The 17,765-nt window shown below is 40.7% G+C and overlaps 1 protein-coding gene and 1 non-coding gene across 2 annotated transcripts; both read left to right on the forward strand.

Moving 5' to 3' along the window:
- Nucleotides 1-757: 757 nt before the first annotated feature.
- Nucleotides 758-16,971, forward strand: LOC105486883 (N-alpha-acetyltransferase 20, NatB catalytic subunit). Its single transcript, XM_071079736.1, has 6 exons — nucleotides 758-913; nucleotides 5,920-5,944; nucleotides 8,555-8,645; nucleotides 9,652-9,787; nucleotides 15,702-15,847; nucleotides 16,307-16,971. Exons 1-6 carry the CDS (start codon nucleotides 861-863, stop codon nucleotides 16,390-16,392), a joined length of 537 nt encoding a protein of 178 aa, XP_070935837.1. The 5' UTR covers nucleotides 758-860; the 3' UTR covers nucleotides 16,393-16,971.
- LOC112427571 (U6 spliceosomal RNA) lies at nucleotides 16,515-16,621 on the forward strand. The gene has a single exon (XR_003019221.1). It is a non-coding gene; the product is annotated as a U6 spliceosomal RNA (small nuclear RNA).
- Nucleotides 16,972-17,765: the final 794 nt, after the last annotated feature.

Consider the following 17,765-nt stretch of genomic DNA (forward strand, 5'->3'; position numbering starts at 1 on the left):
AGGGAAAAATATTTTTCCTAAATAGGAAAAATAAATGGGTAAAATGTACTATCAAAATCAATTTTACATTTCTTTTTGTTTTTATTTATTTATTATTTATTCTTGAGACGGAGTCTAGCTCTGTCGCCCAGGCTGGAGTGCAGTGGCGAGATCTCGGCTCACTGCAACCTCCGCCTCCTGGGTTCAAGCGATTCTCCTGCCTCAGCCTCCAAGTAGCTGGGATTACAGGCGCGTGCCACCACGCCCAGCTAATTTTTCTTTTCTTTTCTTTTCTTTCTTTTCTTTTTAGTAGACAGCGGGTCTCGCCATTTTGGCCAGGTTGGTCTCGAACTACTGAACTCAAGTGATCTGCCCGCCTCGGCCTCCCAGTGTTGGGAATACAGGCGTGAGCCACCGCCCCCGGCCTTCTTTTTGGTTTTAAACGTGGTATTGACATTTTAAGATGATATCTGCGACTCGCATCACTGGGACAAGCGACTCTGGGTCATGAATTCTCCCATTCCTCATTTACTCTGCAGCACCGGGTGGCTGTGAACCCTGCTCTTCTGCTTGGGTTTCCGCATCACCAGCAGCTTCTTTCCTTCCCAGGTGTCGCCGCCTGCTTTCTGCAGCCGCTTCCCAGGAGGGGTTCCGAAGTTCTGGGCAGCCAGAGCCCGGGAGGCCTTACAGGAGCGGCCTGGCAATTCTCGCCGCCGGCCGCCAGAGGAAGCTGCTTCGCTGCTGTCGTTGCCGAGCAACTCGTAGCCCGGAAGCAATACCCCGTCCGGCTAGGTTCTGCGGCGGCCGCACTCCGGGAGACTTCCGGCGGCGGGGCGGGCGCTGGGTCTTGGCTAACTGGCTTCGGAAGCGGCGGCGGCGCGATGACCACGCTACGGGCCTTCACCTGCGACGACCTGTTCCGCTTCAACAACATGTGAGTGACACGCGCCTAGGGCCAGCCGCTCGTGGGCCGGCCCTGCCACCTCCGGCCCCACCACCTCCAGCCCCGCCAGCTCCGGCCCCAGCCGCACCCTCCCGGCCGGACCCCAAGCCCGGGCGGGGACCCGCGAGAACTACCCCCGCCGGCCGACGTGGGCGCCTCCCTGGGGCCACAGGGTCCAGGGACAGGTGGGCCTGGAGTCGACGCACGCCGGCCTTGGCGACCTTGGCCAAGGTGCTCAAACTTTGTCTCTGGACCCTGCTAGCTCGCGGGTTCTGGGGCAGCGCTGGGGCCGCCGCTCGTGGTCGCTGTCAGGAGGCACTGGGGTGATGGGGCGAGCTGGGGCGCGGCCTCGAGCCCACCACCTGGGCTCCTCGCCCTGCCCCACTGCTTGCTGGCTCGTGGCCGGGCCGCGCCTCTTCTGGGTAGTGGGCACCGCCGAAGGCCCGGCCGCAGAGGGGGCTTGCGAGGATCGGAAGCTGGTCAGCAGCTGTTGGGATGTGTACATGGTGAAGCCCACCTGGTGGCCGTGGTTAAATTGTATCTAAATGAAATAACACCGATCACTGTGTTCCCGGCAGCGGATGCTGTCTCAGTCATGGTTACTGTTTGCAAGTTTAGTTACTGTAGCTGCGCACCCGGGTGTAGACACCTTTCCTCTGTGAGGAGTCAGGGCATATCTTAGGGGAGGCTCGCTGTGCCCAGAGCCCTGGATGCAGTCTCTTTGGATTCGAGTTAAGGCCAGACCTCTGATTTGCGGGTACCTTTTTTTTTTTTTTTTAATAAAATGTTTTATTATGAAGATTCCCACACATTTAGAAAAGTTGGAGGAATTTCACCCTCTGCTTTTATAGACAGTTTTCCTGGATTCTGCAGTTAACATTTTGCTACACTGATATCTCTCCTGCCTATCTATGAGTCCTAGATCCACTTTAAAAAACAACAGGGCGGTATGTGAAAACTAAGGACCAAGTGGTTCTGATTCAGTGTCGGGAAGATAGAAAGCACTATGGGATGAGATGGCTGGGAACATTTCAAAGAGAGGGTGAGCCTTGAAGGATGGGTGACACATTGGTAAGTGAGGAAGAAGGAAGTTCCAGAGAAGGAGCGGGGCATGAAAGTGGGGACACTTGAAGTGCGGTTAGACAACTGGGGTCAGTGCGAATCTAGTGGCTTTCTGTCCCTGAGCAGTCGTGGAGAAATGGGTGAAACAGGAGGGGTTTCGACCTGATCCTGTGAAAAGAATTTTCTGTTGGGCCAGTCTGGTCTAAGCTTCATAGCTGCGGTGACTTGTGTTGAACTCATTGTTCCCTGCACTGTTCTGAGTGCCCACATAATAATCCAGTTAATCCTCACAATTCTTTGAGGTGCTGTCATCCCCATTTTGTGTATGAGTAAACCAAGGCATGGCAAGCACAAGTGAATTGGCCCAGGTGGGGATGAGTAAAGCAAGGAATTTCATCCAAGGAGATTGGTTCTGGAGCAGTGGTTCTAAAAGATGTGGTCCCCGATCACAGGGACCATGTTAGAAACGCACATTCCGTTTGCGATCGACTGCTCTGGAGTGGGTCTTAACCTACCTGGAGCCTCTGGAGAGGCTCACCCCTCTTTGAAATGTTCCCAACCATCTCATCCCATAGTCCTTTCTATCCTCCTGACACTTGAATCGGAACCACTTGGTTCTTAGTTTTCACATACTGCCCTATTGTTTTTCAAAATGAATCTAGGATTGATAGATGGGCAGAGAGAGATGATGAAGCCAGTGTAGCAAAATGTTCACTGTGGATTCTAGGTGATGGATTCAAATTCTTAACCACTGAGCTCTGTGGGCTGTCATGTGATGAGAGCAGGTAAACTGGGCAGGTAAGCCACTCAGGAGGCTTTGGCAGTGGCCCAGAGATGATGACTTGGCAGAGGCTTCAGTTTGGAAGGTGCAGCATGGGAGGTGACAGGATGCCTTGAAGCTTCAAGAAAAGTTAAGCCTTATGGGGAATCAGTTTTACCTGAAGATCTAGGAAAGGACAACTGTTTTACATGGAAATGAATAGAAAGGAAATAACACAGGAACACTTACAAGAAAATATTAGATTTCAGAGAATCACGTGGCCTCTTCAGAATGTGCCAGTAGGGGAGCTCCATTTATTCCCCATTTTCTTTTATTTTTTGAGACAGGGTCTCGCTCTGTCACCCAGATGGGAGTGCAGTGGCACAATCATAGGTCGCTTTAGTCTCAAGCTTCCAGGCCCAGGCAATCCTCCTGCCTCAGCCTCCCGAGTAGTTGGGACTACAGGCATGTGCTGCCACACCCCACTAATTTAAAAAAATTTTTTGTAGAGACAGGGTCTTGTTTTATTGCCCAGGCTGGTCTGGAACTCCCAGGCTCAAGTGATTCTCCCACCTTATCCTCCCAAAGTGCTGGAATTACAGGTGTGAGCCACCACACCTGGTTCCCCGTTTTTTCTATTTACTTGCCTCTTTGATTAGGGCATTTTGGTAGAAAACTCTGAGAATGACTCATATTAGATGTTGCAGTCGGAATCGAAAGAATCCGTGGATGTACAACACTGCAATTAATTTAACACATATTTTATTCTTGGAAAAATATTTGAGTGCCTACTGTGTGCCAGTTCTAGAGACACAGCAATGAGCAAGACATAACCAAAAAGATGCCTTTATAGAATGTACATTTTCCCCTCTAAACACCTTAATGGATCATAAAGTAGCGCTGACTTCATAGAACACCTGAAACAATTTTAGGGACCCCCTCAAATCCTGACCCACATCTTGGGAATCACTGCTCTGACACAGTGCGGGGAGTCATGTGGAGCTTAGTGTTCAGTTACACAGGAAAATAGAAGCAGGGAAGGAAAGCTAGAAGCGAGTGGGGATTCAGCTTTAGTGTGGGGGTTCAGGGAGAGTGCCCTTGAAGAAAGACCTGGGGAAGTTAGGAATGAGTTACATGAATACTGGGGGGCAGGGGAGCTTCCAAATAGAGGGAACAGTAAGTGAAGACACCCGTTTCAAATAGGAGGCAGGCCATGTGGCTGGAACAGAGTGAGCGTGGGAGGGTAAGGGGATGATAGCAGAGAGTCAGAAGGGCAGGACTTGGAGAGGCCATCATAAGACCTGAGCTTCTCTGCCAAGGACACCAAGAAACCCAGGTGGAGGGGCCAGGAAGGCATCTGGGCATGGACGTCTCAAGATTAGGTCTGGGCTAAAGATGGAAATGTGGGGGTCAACACAAGTGTAGAAAAAAGAGGCTGTAAGATGGCGCCGTAGGGCATCAAGTGTTCAAGTAAAGGAGACCACGTGGCTCAGTGAGGTGAGAGGAAAACCCCATGGTCTCAGAAGCTGAGTGAAGACAGCGTTTCAGGCTGTCTCAGCAGTGGGAAGCTGTTCAAGAGCAGCTGATGGCTCAGTGCACATCATATTTATATGTTTCTTCCAGGAAAGAGAAATTGAAGATGCAGATGCAGGAGGGAAAGAATTGCAGGAGGAGGGTCCCGAGTACTGAGGGGGTCTCTCGCCAGCACTCCGTGCCTGGTGACAGGAAAGCAAGTAGCATATGGGTGCAGATGCCTGTGTGTGTGGGTTCGGTGGGGGGACTTTGGTGAAGCCTTCTTCTTCCTGTTCTTTTCCTCGTGATGGAATAGGAAGCCCCTCAGATGGCGGGGCTGGAGGTGGGGGTGCGGGTGGGCAGACAAGAGGACATGAAGCAGTTGTTGAGAAGTGTGGGAGTGACTCCCTGCTCTGTATTACAGCAGTGATTCTCAAGGTGTGGGCCAGGGTTTGGGGGTCCCCAAGATTGTTTCAGATATTCTGTGAGGTCAGAGCTATCTTCATGATGTATTAAGAAGGTTTTTTGCCTTTTCCACTGTCATTCCCTCACAAGTACACAGTGGAGCTTCCCAAGGTGTGATCTTTCAGCAGCAAGCATAACAAATGCTTGAGAATCCGGTTGTCTTTTAAGCAAGACGTTGCAGAATTGTTAAAACAATGCCATTGTTGTCACTGGATTTTGTTTCTTGTTTTCGGAAGTATAGTGATTTTTTGGTAAAGTTATTTGTGTTAACGTGTAATTGATTTATTATTTTTGAGTGAATATTAAAAAGTTTTAAATATCAGTAGATTACCCATATAAACAAAAGTTCTTTGGGGTCCTCAGTAACTTTTTAGTGTTAAGGAGTTCTGAAACCAAAAAGTTTAGGAACTGCTGGACTACAGAATATGATATGACTAGCATCGCTGTGGGTCTCAAAGGAGAATTTGACTAGAAATTGGAGGAGAACAATTGAAAAGTAGCTGGTTTTGAGCCTGACAAAATAACGGCTCCACTGATTGAATAGGGAAGTGAGGGGATGAAGGAGGTGGGTTTTCAGAATGCAGATTCGGGAATGGTGTGCTGGGATGTGCTGGTTGAAGCGCCCACAGCAGCAGAGCCAGGTTGAGAGGCATCCACCAAGAACACGTGATTGAACACATAGGAATGGGGATGGTGGGGACAGGGAGGTGGGAGTGTAGAATAGGAGTGGGGAGCAAAAACCGAGTGGTGGGAGTGACCACATTTACAGGGTGGAATAAAGGAGCAATTGTCAGGGAAGACCCAGACACAGGCAGGGAGGATCCATGGGGTTAGATGCTGTAGTGGGCGAGTTTGACCTTCCGTCTCTGCGAGCTACATCCCTAGTTGATCCCCAGTTCCATTAGCAATTTATTGCCACTTAGAAAATGCGACATGTAGATTTATTAACTTAAATTTTAAAGAAGCAAGTAGCAGTTAAATGAAAAAATGTATAAACACCCTAATAGTTGCTGTGACAGCTTATTATGGCTATTAGGTAGATTAAATCATCTTCCTCAGCCCTAAAGTTGGCCTTAAAATTGTTGATGAAACATGGTTTGTTTTCCTTGTGGCGTTATTATTGTTAGCTTTAGCAGGCTTATTTCAACTGGTTATTGTAAACGCTGCTTACTATTGACATTTCTCTTGTTTCTTTCAGTAACTTGGATCCGCTTACAGAAACTGTATCCTTTTTTACAAAAAAAAAAAAAAAAAAGGTTGAATGAAGATTTACTGAGAATAAAGAAAATAGAGAAATGAAAGGAAACACAGAGGAGTACTGAAAAATTTAAAAACTTGTAGGTCAGGAAACATCATAAGCAACACTGAAAGCAATTTTTAAAAATGACACTGAGAACGAGAGTTGTCTTAGATCTGCTGACAAACGGTTAATATAGTAGAAATTTGTAACATCATAGCTGGGCTACAGAGCGAGACTCCATCTCAAAAAAAAAAAAAAAAGAGTACCTTTGGGAAATGCCGCACAGCCCTGCTCTGTCTCCTTGACCAGCACCTGTTTCATGTTCCACCTGTCTACTGAATCCTATCTAGAGTCCAGAAATGTGCCCCGCTTTATAAATTGGGACTTGTTACTAAAGTGAATAAAGGATTTGAGGTAACAATGAGCAGTGTCTATTATTGTCCTAAAGGAAAAATGGGGCAAAGATGTGAAGATAGGGTACTCTGGTTATGCTGTTGTAACAGATAACCCCACATCTCTAGTGGCTTGCAACACAAAGTTCGGATTCTGGGTTATGTTCCATGTCTACTATAGATGGGTAGGAGGGTTCTGCTAACCGGTAATTTATCAAAAGAGGGCATATAGGAGCTTAAAGAAGGTATTAGGAGTTCAGTCTCATTGGTCAAAAGACATGTAAACTAAAACCAAAATGAGATGCCATATTTTAGGTATCAGCTAAGATTTAAAAAAATGATACACCTCAGTGCTGATGATGGTGAGGTGAGAGGAACATTCTCATAAATTGCTAGTGACAATGTAAGTTGCTATTATCTTTCCGGAAGGCACTTTGGAAATAGTAATTCCATTTTCTGAAAGCCAAAAATAAGAAGAAATAGAGGCAGTTTGTCAGTGGTTGACAAAAGGCCCATAGGCCAAATCTGGCACGCTGCCTGTTTTGTAAATAAAATGTTATTGGGACACCATGCTCATTAATTTATATTTTTTTTCTGTGGCTTTTGCAGTTTGAGTAGTTCCAGCAGGGACTGTATGGCTCACAAAGCCTAGGATGTTTACTATTTGGCCTTTTACAGAAAAAGTTTGCTAACCCCTGAGTTATACCATTACAAAAATTATTTATTGCAGGAGAGTTACTAAGCATTTGGAGTAAGATTCACACACAACAATCAGGAGATGGTGAAGTAAATTAAGCTGTACTGAAGAAGGATTTCAGACATTTTTTTGGGAAACTGGAAATGACCCAGGTGTCCATTGTCAGGATACAGGCTATTTAAGGTGTCTCTTCACATAAGGAAATACTATACAGCAGTAAAAATTACTTACAGGTACAGGCAGGCAGCAGTACTACATATCAGAAACAAAACTGAATGGGAAAAGCAAAAAATCTCCACAGTGTTCATCTGGACTTTTAAAATTATGACTAATGATATCACCACTTAAAAAAAAGATTTTTGAAGAATTTTGAATGACAAAAATTTGGAAGAATTTTAGGATGCAAATTGGTTTATATGGTGTGCTTCCAGTGACATTTAAAATGTACAATGAAAGTCCCATAATCCAGGTGAGCCTATATTTGAAAGTAACCTGTTGGGTCCTAGAGGTCGATGGGAGGGAGGGGTGTCTGGGACTCCTCCGTTAGCCACAGGAGAGATGGTTGTGGTGTATGTCAGAGGCTGGCTGGCAGGAAGACTGGCTGGCCTGCCATGTTAAGGGTTGTATTTGAAGGGTATTCAAAATAATGATGGTCCTTCACAGGAGATTTTGAAGAATTTCACACTGAACAGGTTTTCCAGGAACTTAAAAATATATTTCTGTATGATTGATGGTGTCCTCTGATAAATTGCATCAGAAAGTTTATACTAACAAGAAATATATTTTCATCCATTAAAGTACAGAGTAAAAAGAAGAGAAATGTAGGAATGATTACATGTCAGTAAGGACATCCCAAGGTTGAAGAGTTAAGTCATGAGCAAATTATTCAGGCATTTACTGTTAACATAGTTGATTCCTTAAGTCAGCTTTTATCTGCATTACTAGAAATGCAGGATTTGAATCAGTGGAGAGGAAAAACTGGGTAATTAAGTTGGCTCTGGAAGGACTTAGGTTGTAAAGTTATTTTACAGTCTCATAGCTGAAGTCAAAGTAGGAACTAGCCATTAATTTTTCAGTGCAATTATGCAACCATCAATGTATTGAGCATCTACTGTGTACCAGGCACCAGGGATAGAGGGAACATGACATTCATAGACTAAGAGGAGGCAGACCGCTAACAGATAATATCAGGTGATAAATGGAGAGATTTAGATATGGTATGGTCAGTAGGGAAGTAGACTGTAGAACTTTGGGGTCCTGATTCTCTGCTTTCTATTAGACAGTGCTATCACCATTCCACACTTGAGGCTGTATGTTCAGGCAATTTTGTTAAAAATCAATGATAACCTAAATGTTTCATGTAATGGTATGTATGATTATAGGACTCATATAGAGCTGGGGATAAAGTAACAGTATACTTTGTAAAGGAAACTTTTTTACAATATCTCTTAATGAAGAACTTTTTACTGTCCATTACTTTTCACACTCCTTAACAGGACTCTAGTATGGGATTCCTTTCTACTTACAGTACCTCGCCCACTGGCCAGAGTATTTCATAGTTGCAGAGGCACCTGGTGGAGAATTAATGGGTTATAGTAAGTATAATACCACTAATATTTTGTAGAGTAGGTAAATATTTTAATACAGATTTCAACCAATTGCTTTAGACTGCAGAATTGGAATATAATCGTGATGCTTGTAATTTTATTTCCTCTTCAACAATTCAACTTATTGATCTCTTCTCTGTTTTGGGCATTGTGCTAGGCCCAGGCGATAACGGCAGTGAACCAGACAGACATGGTCTTAGTCTTCTTAAATCTTTCATTCTAATAGAAAAAAAAAAATCTTTCATTCTAAAAAAAAAAAAAAAAAAAAATCTTTCATTCTAAGGCCAGGTGCAGTGGCTCACGCCTGTAATCCCAGCACTTTGGAAGGCTGAGGTAGGCGGATCCTTTGAGGTCAGGAGTTCGAGATCGGCCTGACCAAATGGTGAAAGCTCGCCTCTACTAGTGTCACACGCCTGTAATCTCAGCTACTCAGGAGGCTGAGGCAGGAGAATCACTTGAACCCCGGAGGCAGAGCTTGCAGTGAGCTGAGATCATTCCACTGCACTCCAGCCTGGGTGACACAGCGAGACTCCATCTCTAAAAAAAAAATCTTTCTTTCTATACTTTTGTTAAAATTCTACATGGTTTATTTAGTATATAATGCAGGCATCATAGCATCCTCATTGAGTTAGCATTACTAACAAAACCTTTAGTTCTGAACTATATATGTATATCCACATGTACCCACATATATCCACACCCATATGAAATGTAGCTATTTGAAAAAATACATACTCTGGTTCTTTTTTCAAAATTAGTTGTGTTTTTAAGTATATCATTCTTTTTTGTTCTAATTCTGATTTTAGAACTACATATAGTATTACATTTACAAGTGAATTTCAAATAAAAGCACTGTTAGCTGGATGACCTCAGGTGGCACTTAAAAACTTCGTTATCAGTTTCCTTTGTAATAAAAATGTACCGAACAGTAATTGTATATTTATGTGTAAATCAGTGTCTAGTTACTGAATGTGATTTTTGTTGTTGTTGGCAGTTATGGGTAAAGCAGAAGGCTCAGTAGCCAGGGAAGAATGGCACGGGCACGTCACAGCTCTGTCTGTTGCCCCAGAATTTCGACGCCTTGGTTTGGCTGCTAAACTTATGGAGTTACTAGAGGAGATTTCAGAAAGGTGAGATTCAGTTTTTCAAATACACTTAGGGATTTGTGGACCCCTAACCATTTTTTTCCCCTTCAGGCTGAATAACTGTCATGCTTTACAGTTTACAGGAATTTCATGTTCCTCCATCTCCAATAGTCCTTACAACAATTCTGTCACATAGTCAAAGTGATAACTGTTTCTATTTTGCCAATGAGGAAATTAAGGCAAAGTATTGCAGTGACCCGCTGTAGGCCTATAAGCCGAGGAATTGGTGGAATCAGTTCCAAAGGCTAGCTCTCGACGTTTCTCTTAGTGTTCCTGCCACTGTGGCACACACTCCTAATATCTGTTAACATTGCCTTGGCATCTGAATAAATTTTTAACAGTGCTTCTTGGCCAAAAGAAAATAGTTCAGTTTTAAGCAGTTATATTCTAACTGTTTAATAAGTATTTATAGCCTAACAACTAATAGCCATTTAGAAAAAAAAAATGAAAGAAGAAATATTTTTATTTCATTCTTAAATAACTATGGCTAGCTACTAATGAGATGTGTATACCTGTTGGACGTTAGATGACTTGACACAACCACCTGCATTCCTGTTTCCCATTGGTTTTCTTTCTTTTTTTTTTTTTTTGAGACGGAGTCTTGCTCTGTCACCCAGGCTGGAGTGCAATGGCACAATCTTGGCTCACTGCAAGCTCCGCCTCCTGGGTTCATGCTATTCTCCTGCCTCAGCCTCCCGAGTAGCTGGGACTATAGGCGCTTGCCACTATGCCAGCTAATTTTTTGTATTCTTTAGTAGAGACGGGGTTTCACTGTGTTAGCCAGCATGGTCTCGATCTCCTGACCTCGTAATCTGCCTGTCTCAGCCTCCTAAAGTGCTGGGATTACAGGCGTGAGCCACTGTGCCTGGCCCTAATATTTTTTTTAATCACAGCAACTGCCAGAAACTCAGCTTCATAGAAATATTATGTCATTAAGAGGAATGTAGTATGATCTAATGTCGAACTTGTGAACTACTTCAGACTAGTTTCCCAATATCTGACGTGTAAGGTTTTGCTGTTTTTCCTGAACATTCGAAATATCCTTTGGTGGCTGTATGAGTTTGGGACACTTTAGGGCACCTAAGTGCACAGTTCGCGAACTGCCAGCATGGCATCTTTTTTTTTTTTTTTTTTTAAGAGACATGTTGTATATATCAAACCTCTTCATTGTCGTGTAATACAATAAATAGAAGAGAAAGCCCCTCCTCGTATCTTCATTCTAGAAGAGATAGGTTTGTATAAGCTTGACCTGTTGTCAAGCTGCCATTTCTTTCTCCACTGTAATTTCCTAAAAGTGTGGTAGGAAAGAGAATAGTTGCTGAGGGTTCTTGAGCTTAATTTCCACTTAATTATTAGATTTAATAAAGGCAAGTTTTAAAGAAGTAACTGTGGCCTGACAAAGGCTTCAAGCCAAATTAGAGGCAAAAGGAGCTCAAACTCCTTCAGAGAAGAGAAGAAGTTGTGTTAGCTGAAAAAGAAGAGTGCTAATCTTTAAGATTTTTTTCAAGTTCTCCCTAGACCAAACAAAGAAGGGAAGAAAATTTTTAGCATGATTATAGTTTATACACATTTATTAATGGCATTATGTTGAAAAAAAAGTATTTGGCATTATTGTATAGTGAACAGGGAGTTAGAAAGTGGGTTGTTCAATGAGAACACATGGACACAGGGAGGGGAACATCACACACTGAGGCCTGTCGGGGGTGGGGGTCTAAGGGAGGGATAGAATTATAAATACCTAATGATGTAGATGACGAGTTGATGGGTGCAGCAAACCACCATGGCATGTGTACACCTATGTAACAAACCTGCACATTCTGCACGTGTATCCCAGAACTTAAAGTATAATAAAAGAAAGTGGGTTGTAACTAGCTATGACCTTCCACATATAATTTAAGGTATTTATATGATAGATTCTCTCTCTGAGTAGAAAACCACTATGCTCTCTTCCCTTCCAGTTTCTAAGCCTTCGTTATTTGAGACTAGTTGCTAAGATTTAAGTAATCTTTATTTGTAGGGGTTTGTATACATATATACATACATAATATATATACACATGCTTGTATACATTATATGCTTATATACATGTATACATAGCGTATACAATGTATACATTAAAAATAGAAACCAAACAAGTAGAGGAGAAGAAAAATTGAATGATAGAAATCAACCCCAAAGAAGAGAAAAAGGAAACTAAACCGGCAAAACAAAATGCATGAAATAAAATGGTAGCTAAGAATCCAAATACTGTCAGTAATTACAACAGTAAATGTTAATGGCCTTAGGACTTTATTTATTATTATTTTTTGAGACGGGGTCTCGCTCTGTTGCTCAGGCTGGAGTGCAGTGGCATGATGTCGGCTCACTGCAACCTCCGCCTCCCAGGCTCAAACAATTTTCCTGCCTCACCCTCCGAGTAGCTGGGATTACAGGCACCCACCACCACGTCCTGCCGGCTATGATGACTCTATTTAAAAGACAAAGGCCATCTGTATTGTTTACAGGAAATATGTGTAAAATATATTAAAATATTTTTAATACAGAAAGATTGAAAGTAAATTTTTTTTTATTATTATACTTTAAGTTCTAGGGTACATGTGCATAACGCACAGGTTTGAAAGTAAATTTTTAAATTACCTTGCAAATTCTAACCAGAAGAAAGTTAGAATACTTATTAATAGTAGTTAAATTATAGTTGAATAATTATTACCAGTGTAAAAAAGGGTCATTGCATATTGATAAAATATTTAATCAAGGAAGTAACAAGACTGGGAGTGGTGGCTCATGACTGTAATCCCAGCACTTTGGGAGGCCAAGACAGGTGATCACTTGAAGTCAGGAGTTCCAGACCAGTCTGGCCAACATGGTGAAATCCTGTCTCGACTAAAAATACAAAAATTAGCCAGGCGTGGTGGCACGTGACTGTAATCCCAGCTACTTGGGAGGCTGAGGCCAGAAAATTGCTTGAACCTGGGAGGCAAAGGTTACCGTGAGCCAAGATCATGCCATCACACTCTAGCCTGTGCAACAAGCAAGACTCCATCTCAAAAAAAAAAAAAAAAAAATAGCGGTTTAAAATGATATATACCCAGTGACAATATTTCAAAGTAAAAATGCACAAATTGACAAAACTACAAGGAGAAATAGACAAATTATTATTATAATGTGAGATTGAGACACGCTTTTTTTCTGATAGAACAATGAGATAGAAATTTGTCAAGCCTATAGAACAAGAATCAGCAATTTTCTTCTGGGTCAGATAGTAAATATTCAGGCATTACAGGCCACCTAAAGTCTTGGTTACATAGTTTTTTGTTTGTTTGTTATTTAACAACCATTGCAAAAACCATTCTTAGCTTGAAGGCAGTAGCAAAATAGGTTGTGAGCCAACCCCTGCCCTAAAGAATTTCAATCAGTAGCCCAAAATCTTTTCACGAAGAAAGCTGTGGCTTCTCTGGCCAATTTTACCAAACGTTTAAGAAATAACAACTGAAAGGTCACTTTTACAGAAACTATTTTGCACAAGCTAAAAAAGGGAACATTCCTCAACTTATTTTTTAAGGCGAGGATAACTCTGATAACAATACTTGACAAAATATGGAAAAGGAAAATTTGAGGAAGATCTCACTCAGATGCAAAATCCCGGAAAAATACTTAGCAAAATGGATTTGGCACTACATAAATAGGATGACACATCAGAAACAAGGTGGTTTCAACTTTACACTAAAGGAGAACACTGGTTATTTTAGAAAGTGCAGCAAACTTGATAAAATCCAATATTCTTTCCTGATAAAAACTGTTAGCAAACTAGGAAATAGAAAGGGGGAACTTCCTTAACCTGAAAAATATCTACAAGAAATCTGTAGTAAATATATTTAGTAGTGATACATTGAATGCTTTCCTTTTGAAATCAGGGACAAGTTAGTCCCTCTTCAGTAATTTACTAGAAATTATAGACAGTGCAGGAAAGCAGGAAACAATAAACAATAGGAGGATTGAGAGGAAACAAAACTTATTTTGCACAGATACGATTATACAAATATAAAATCCATAAGAATCTATATTTAGAATTAATAAAAGGTAGGCAAAGTTGTTGGATATAAAGTCAGTATAAAAAGCAATTGTATTTACATATGAGAGGAAACAAAACTTATTTTGCACAGATATTATACAAATATAAAATCCACAAGAATCTAGAAATAAATGTTTAGAATTAAAGGTAGGCAAGGTTGTTGGATATAAAGTCAGTATAAAAAATCAATGTTTATATATTTACAAACAGTAAAATTTAGAAAAGATGCCATAGCATGAAAAAATATTAAATACTTAAGAATCTAGCAAGTGCTATGCAAGACCTCTGACATTTTAAAGACTTTTTTGAGACATATTAAAGTAGCCCTGATAAGTGGAGTGATAAACTATCACTGGATTAGAGGATACAGTAAAACAGGTAATTGACCACAGTTCCAATGTAACTGCAGTCAAAATCCCAAGTATTTTTTATAGTACTTGTTAAGCTGACTCTGAAACATATAGAGGAATAGAAAGAACAAAAAAGAGACAAGATATTCTTGAATAGCAGCAAAATGGGTGATGTGCCCCCTCCAGGTATCAGACTGTAAAGAGTGAGACTGTATCTTAGTGCTGTAGTTATCTAGACCAGTGCTACAGAATTTGAGAAACAGACCCGAGAATATATGGACTTTAACATACCGCAAAGGAGGCACTGCACATCAGTAGTATGAAGATAGACTTTTCAGTAAAGGTGGTTGGACAATTGGATGTCCCTATGGGAAAAAAAAATTTCCCAGATTACCACTATTCCATACACAAATCAACTCCAGATTTATTAAAAACCTAGATGTGAAAGTAAAGCTAAGAAGTCTTTTGAATTGAATATGGCAGAGTGTCTCTGTGGCCTTAGTGTAGGGCTTTTTAAAAAGGCCATCATATATTCAGCTTCACTGAAGTGAAGTAACTTTTTTTATCAAAAGATACCATAAAGATAATGACAAGACAAACCACAAACTGGAAAAAGATATTTGCAAAGACATTACACAGTACTGAATATTCACAATACATAGAGAACTGTAGCGGGGGAAAAACTGTGTGAAAGATTTAAGTACTGTACAGAAGGAGAAATCTAAATGGCCAACCAACAGAAATATATTCAACATCGTTAGTAATTGCAAATACAAACTAAAATCTGAGATATAGTTACACTGTAAGATTGGCAAAAATAAAAACATCTGATGCACCAAGCCTTGCTGCTGTGGAATGGAGGCTTACTCATTTCTGTGCGAGAGTGAGTTGGTACAAGCCAGTTGGGAAAACAGTTTGGCATTAACTAATGAAGATGTGCCCTGTGACACAACAGTGAGACTCCTAGCTATAGACCTTACATGAGACACTCAACAGAAGTATTCATAGGAGCATCATTTGTAACAGTAAAAGCCAGAAATGTGTATCAACAGGACCGTGAATGACTTGTGGTGCACAAGCCCAGCCACTCTTGAAGCTTTTACAATGTTAGTTGACTGAGAGAAGCAAAAGACAAAAGAATATATGATTCCATGTATGTAAACTTCATCAACAGGAGAAACTGTAATAAGTGGTGAATTTATAGAACAAATGCCTTGAGTTTATCTTTTAAGAAAACGTGTTGCAGCTTTTGAAATGCTAGTATGCATATAGTCATCTTATACTGCAAAGTAATTGTCATAAATCCTAAGTAATACAAATTTCTATTACCATGTAATCGGCTACAAAGTCCTATTACTACCATTCTGAGTATTTGTCAGAGCAAGGTAAAAACACATGTTTTAAAAAAATATGTATCTATTACTTTCTAGGGTGTTTCACATTCTAACATTTTCCTTTTTTTTTTTTTTTTTTAAAGAAAGGGTGGATTTTTTGTCGATCTCTTTGTAAGAGTATCTAACCAAGTTGCAGTTAACATGTACAAGCAGTTGGGCTACAGTGTATATAGGACGGTCATAGAGTACTATTCGGCCAGCAACGGGGAGCCTGATGAGGACGCTTATGGTAAGCTCCCTTCCATGGCAGTATCCTCAAGAAGAAGTCGAAACAGTTACATTCATTCTACAGATTGTAGTCTTTGATTATTTTAATAAATGTAGAAGAATCATATTTGACTTTAATATTAAATCTCCCTCAACCTACCTTTATGAACCTATTAGTAATAATTAACTTACCTATTAACTAGCCAATGGTTAATTTTTGTACATTACTGTTTTACTATGTTACATACATATTATTTTAATAACAAGAAAGAACGTGTATTGTGAGCTGAATCCTGGGTGAGGTTTGGTTAGCATCTGGTATACTTGGCAGTTGGGCGACTTATTTATAAATACATTTTGCTTAGAATCTGGTGGAAGTAGGGGTAGGGGATAAAACCTCTTATGGGAACTTTATCTATACACTTTACATTTGATAGAATATGTTGTTTGAGTGTTTATATTAAACTTTGCTTCTTTACAGATATGAGGAAAGCACTTTCCAGGGACACTGAGAAGAAATCCATCATACCATTACCTCATCCTGTGAGGCCTGAAGACATTGAATAACCCTGGGCAGTGGTTCTTAGGCAGATACTCTAGATACTTTATGGACAATATTATTTTCATTGGATGATTCTGGAGCTCTATTAGGAGAAAAGTAATCATTTTAAGTCTTAAAGACTTCAAGAGTGCTCGCTTCGGCAGCACATATACTAAAATTGGAACGATACAGAGAAGATTAGCATGGCCCCTGCGCAAGGATGACACGCAAATTCGTGAAGCGTTCCATATTTAAAAAAAAAAAAAAAAAAAAAAAGACTTCAAGAAAATACAGGTTATCAATTTATTTAAAATCTCATTGTTTCCAGTTAGCAATGTCATACCTATTAAAGCTGTTCACTAACAAAATTCAATCAAAAAGGCAGCTAGGTCAGAAGGAAACATCCCACTCTCATGGTTCATAATACTCACTGTATGTATGCTAGTGAAAAGATTTGCTTCAGTCTCCTCCTAAATTCTGTGCCTGAGAACCACTGCTGCATATATTTGTTTTTAAATTTTGTATTGAACTGTTAATTGAAGCTTTAAAAGCATATATGAAATGTATAAATCTAAGATGTATAATAAAATACATTGTTGACCCTATGAATGTTTTCTGAAGTTTGTTAGTCATTTGTAAAACTAAATCAGATTGTAATCCCAGTACTTTGGGAGGCCAAGGTGGGCTGATTGCTTGAGGTCAGGAGTTCGAGACCAGCCTGGCCAAAATTTATACTAAAAATACCATCTATACTAAAAAATACAAAAATTAGCTGGGCATCCCAGCTATGCAGAAGCTGAAGCACAAGAATTGTTTGAACCCTGGAGATGGAGGTTGCAGTGAGCTGAGATTGTCCCACTGCATTCTAGCTCAGGCAACAGAGTGAAACCCTGCCTCAAAAAAAAAAAAAGAAAAAACAAATCAGGATTGTGAAAGGTCATCATCCAGGATATGTTTTTTTCCATTAAATTGTGACTTCCATACATAATATTTTTAAAATGCACATCTGAAGCAATCACTGCCCAGCACACTTAAGAAGCTCCCTTCTTATCGTGTAGTAAATTCTTCCCAGTCACCTGCGTTCATACTGTTACACTGTTAGTCCTAGATCTTTTCTCCTCTTCACAATGCTTTACTTAAATGCTGCCTTTCTAAAACACCAAAAAAACAAAAACTGTTGAGGTTATTTTTTTTTTTTAGAGAGGAAAAAGAACATAATTCGTAAAGAAAGGTCATATAACTATAGCATAGGCCAACCATGTATTTTATGTGTAGTGTCATCCTCTGTAATATGTGAAAATATCCAGTTAGTGAAAGACTTAAGAAAAACCCACAAGAAATTATTAAACTTTTACTATTGAAAGGATTTATTTTGGTGGAGTTGAGGGTGGGAGAGAAG

Source organism: Macaca nemestrina, chromosome 15 (assembly GCF_043159975.1).
Source record: "Macaca nemestrina isolate mMacNem1 chromosome 15, mMacNem.hap1, whole genome shotgun sequence".
In the NCBI taxonomy this organism is placed as follows: domain Eukaryota; kingdom Metazoa; phylum Chordata; class Mammalia; order Primates; family Cercopithecidae; genus Macaca; species Macaca nemestrina.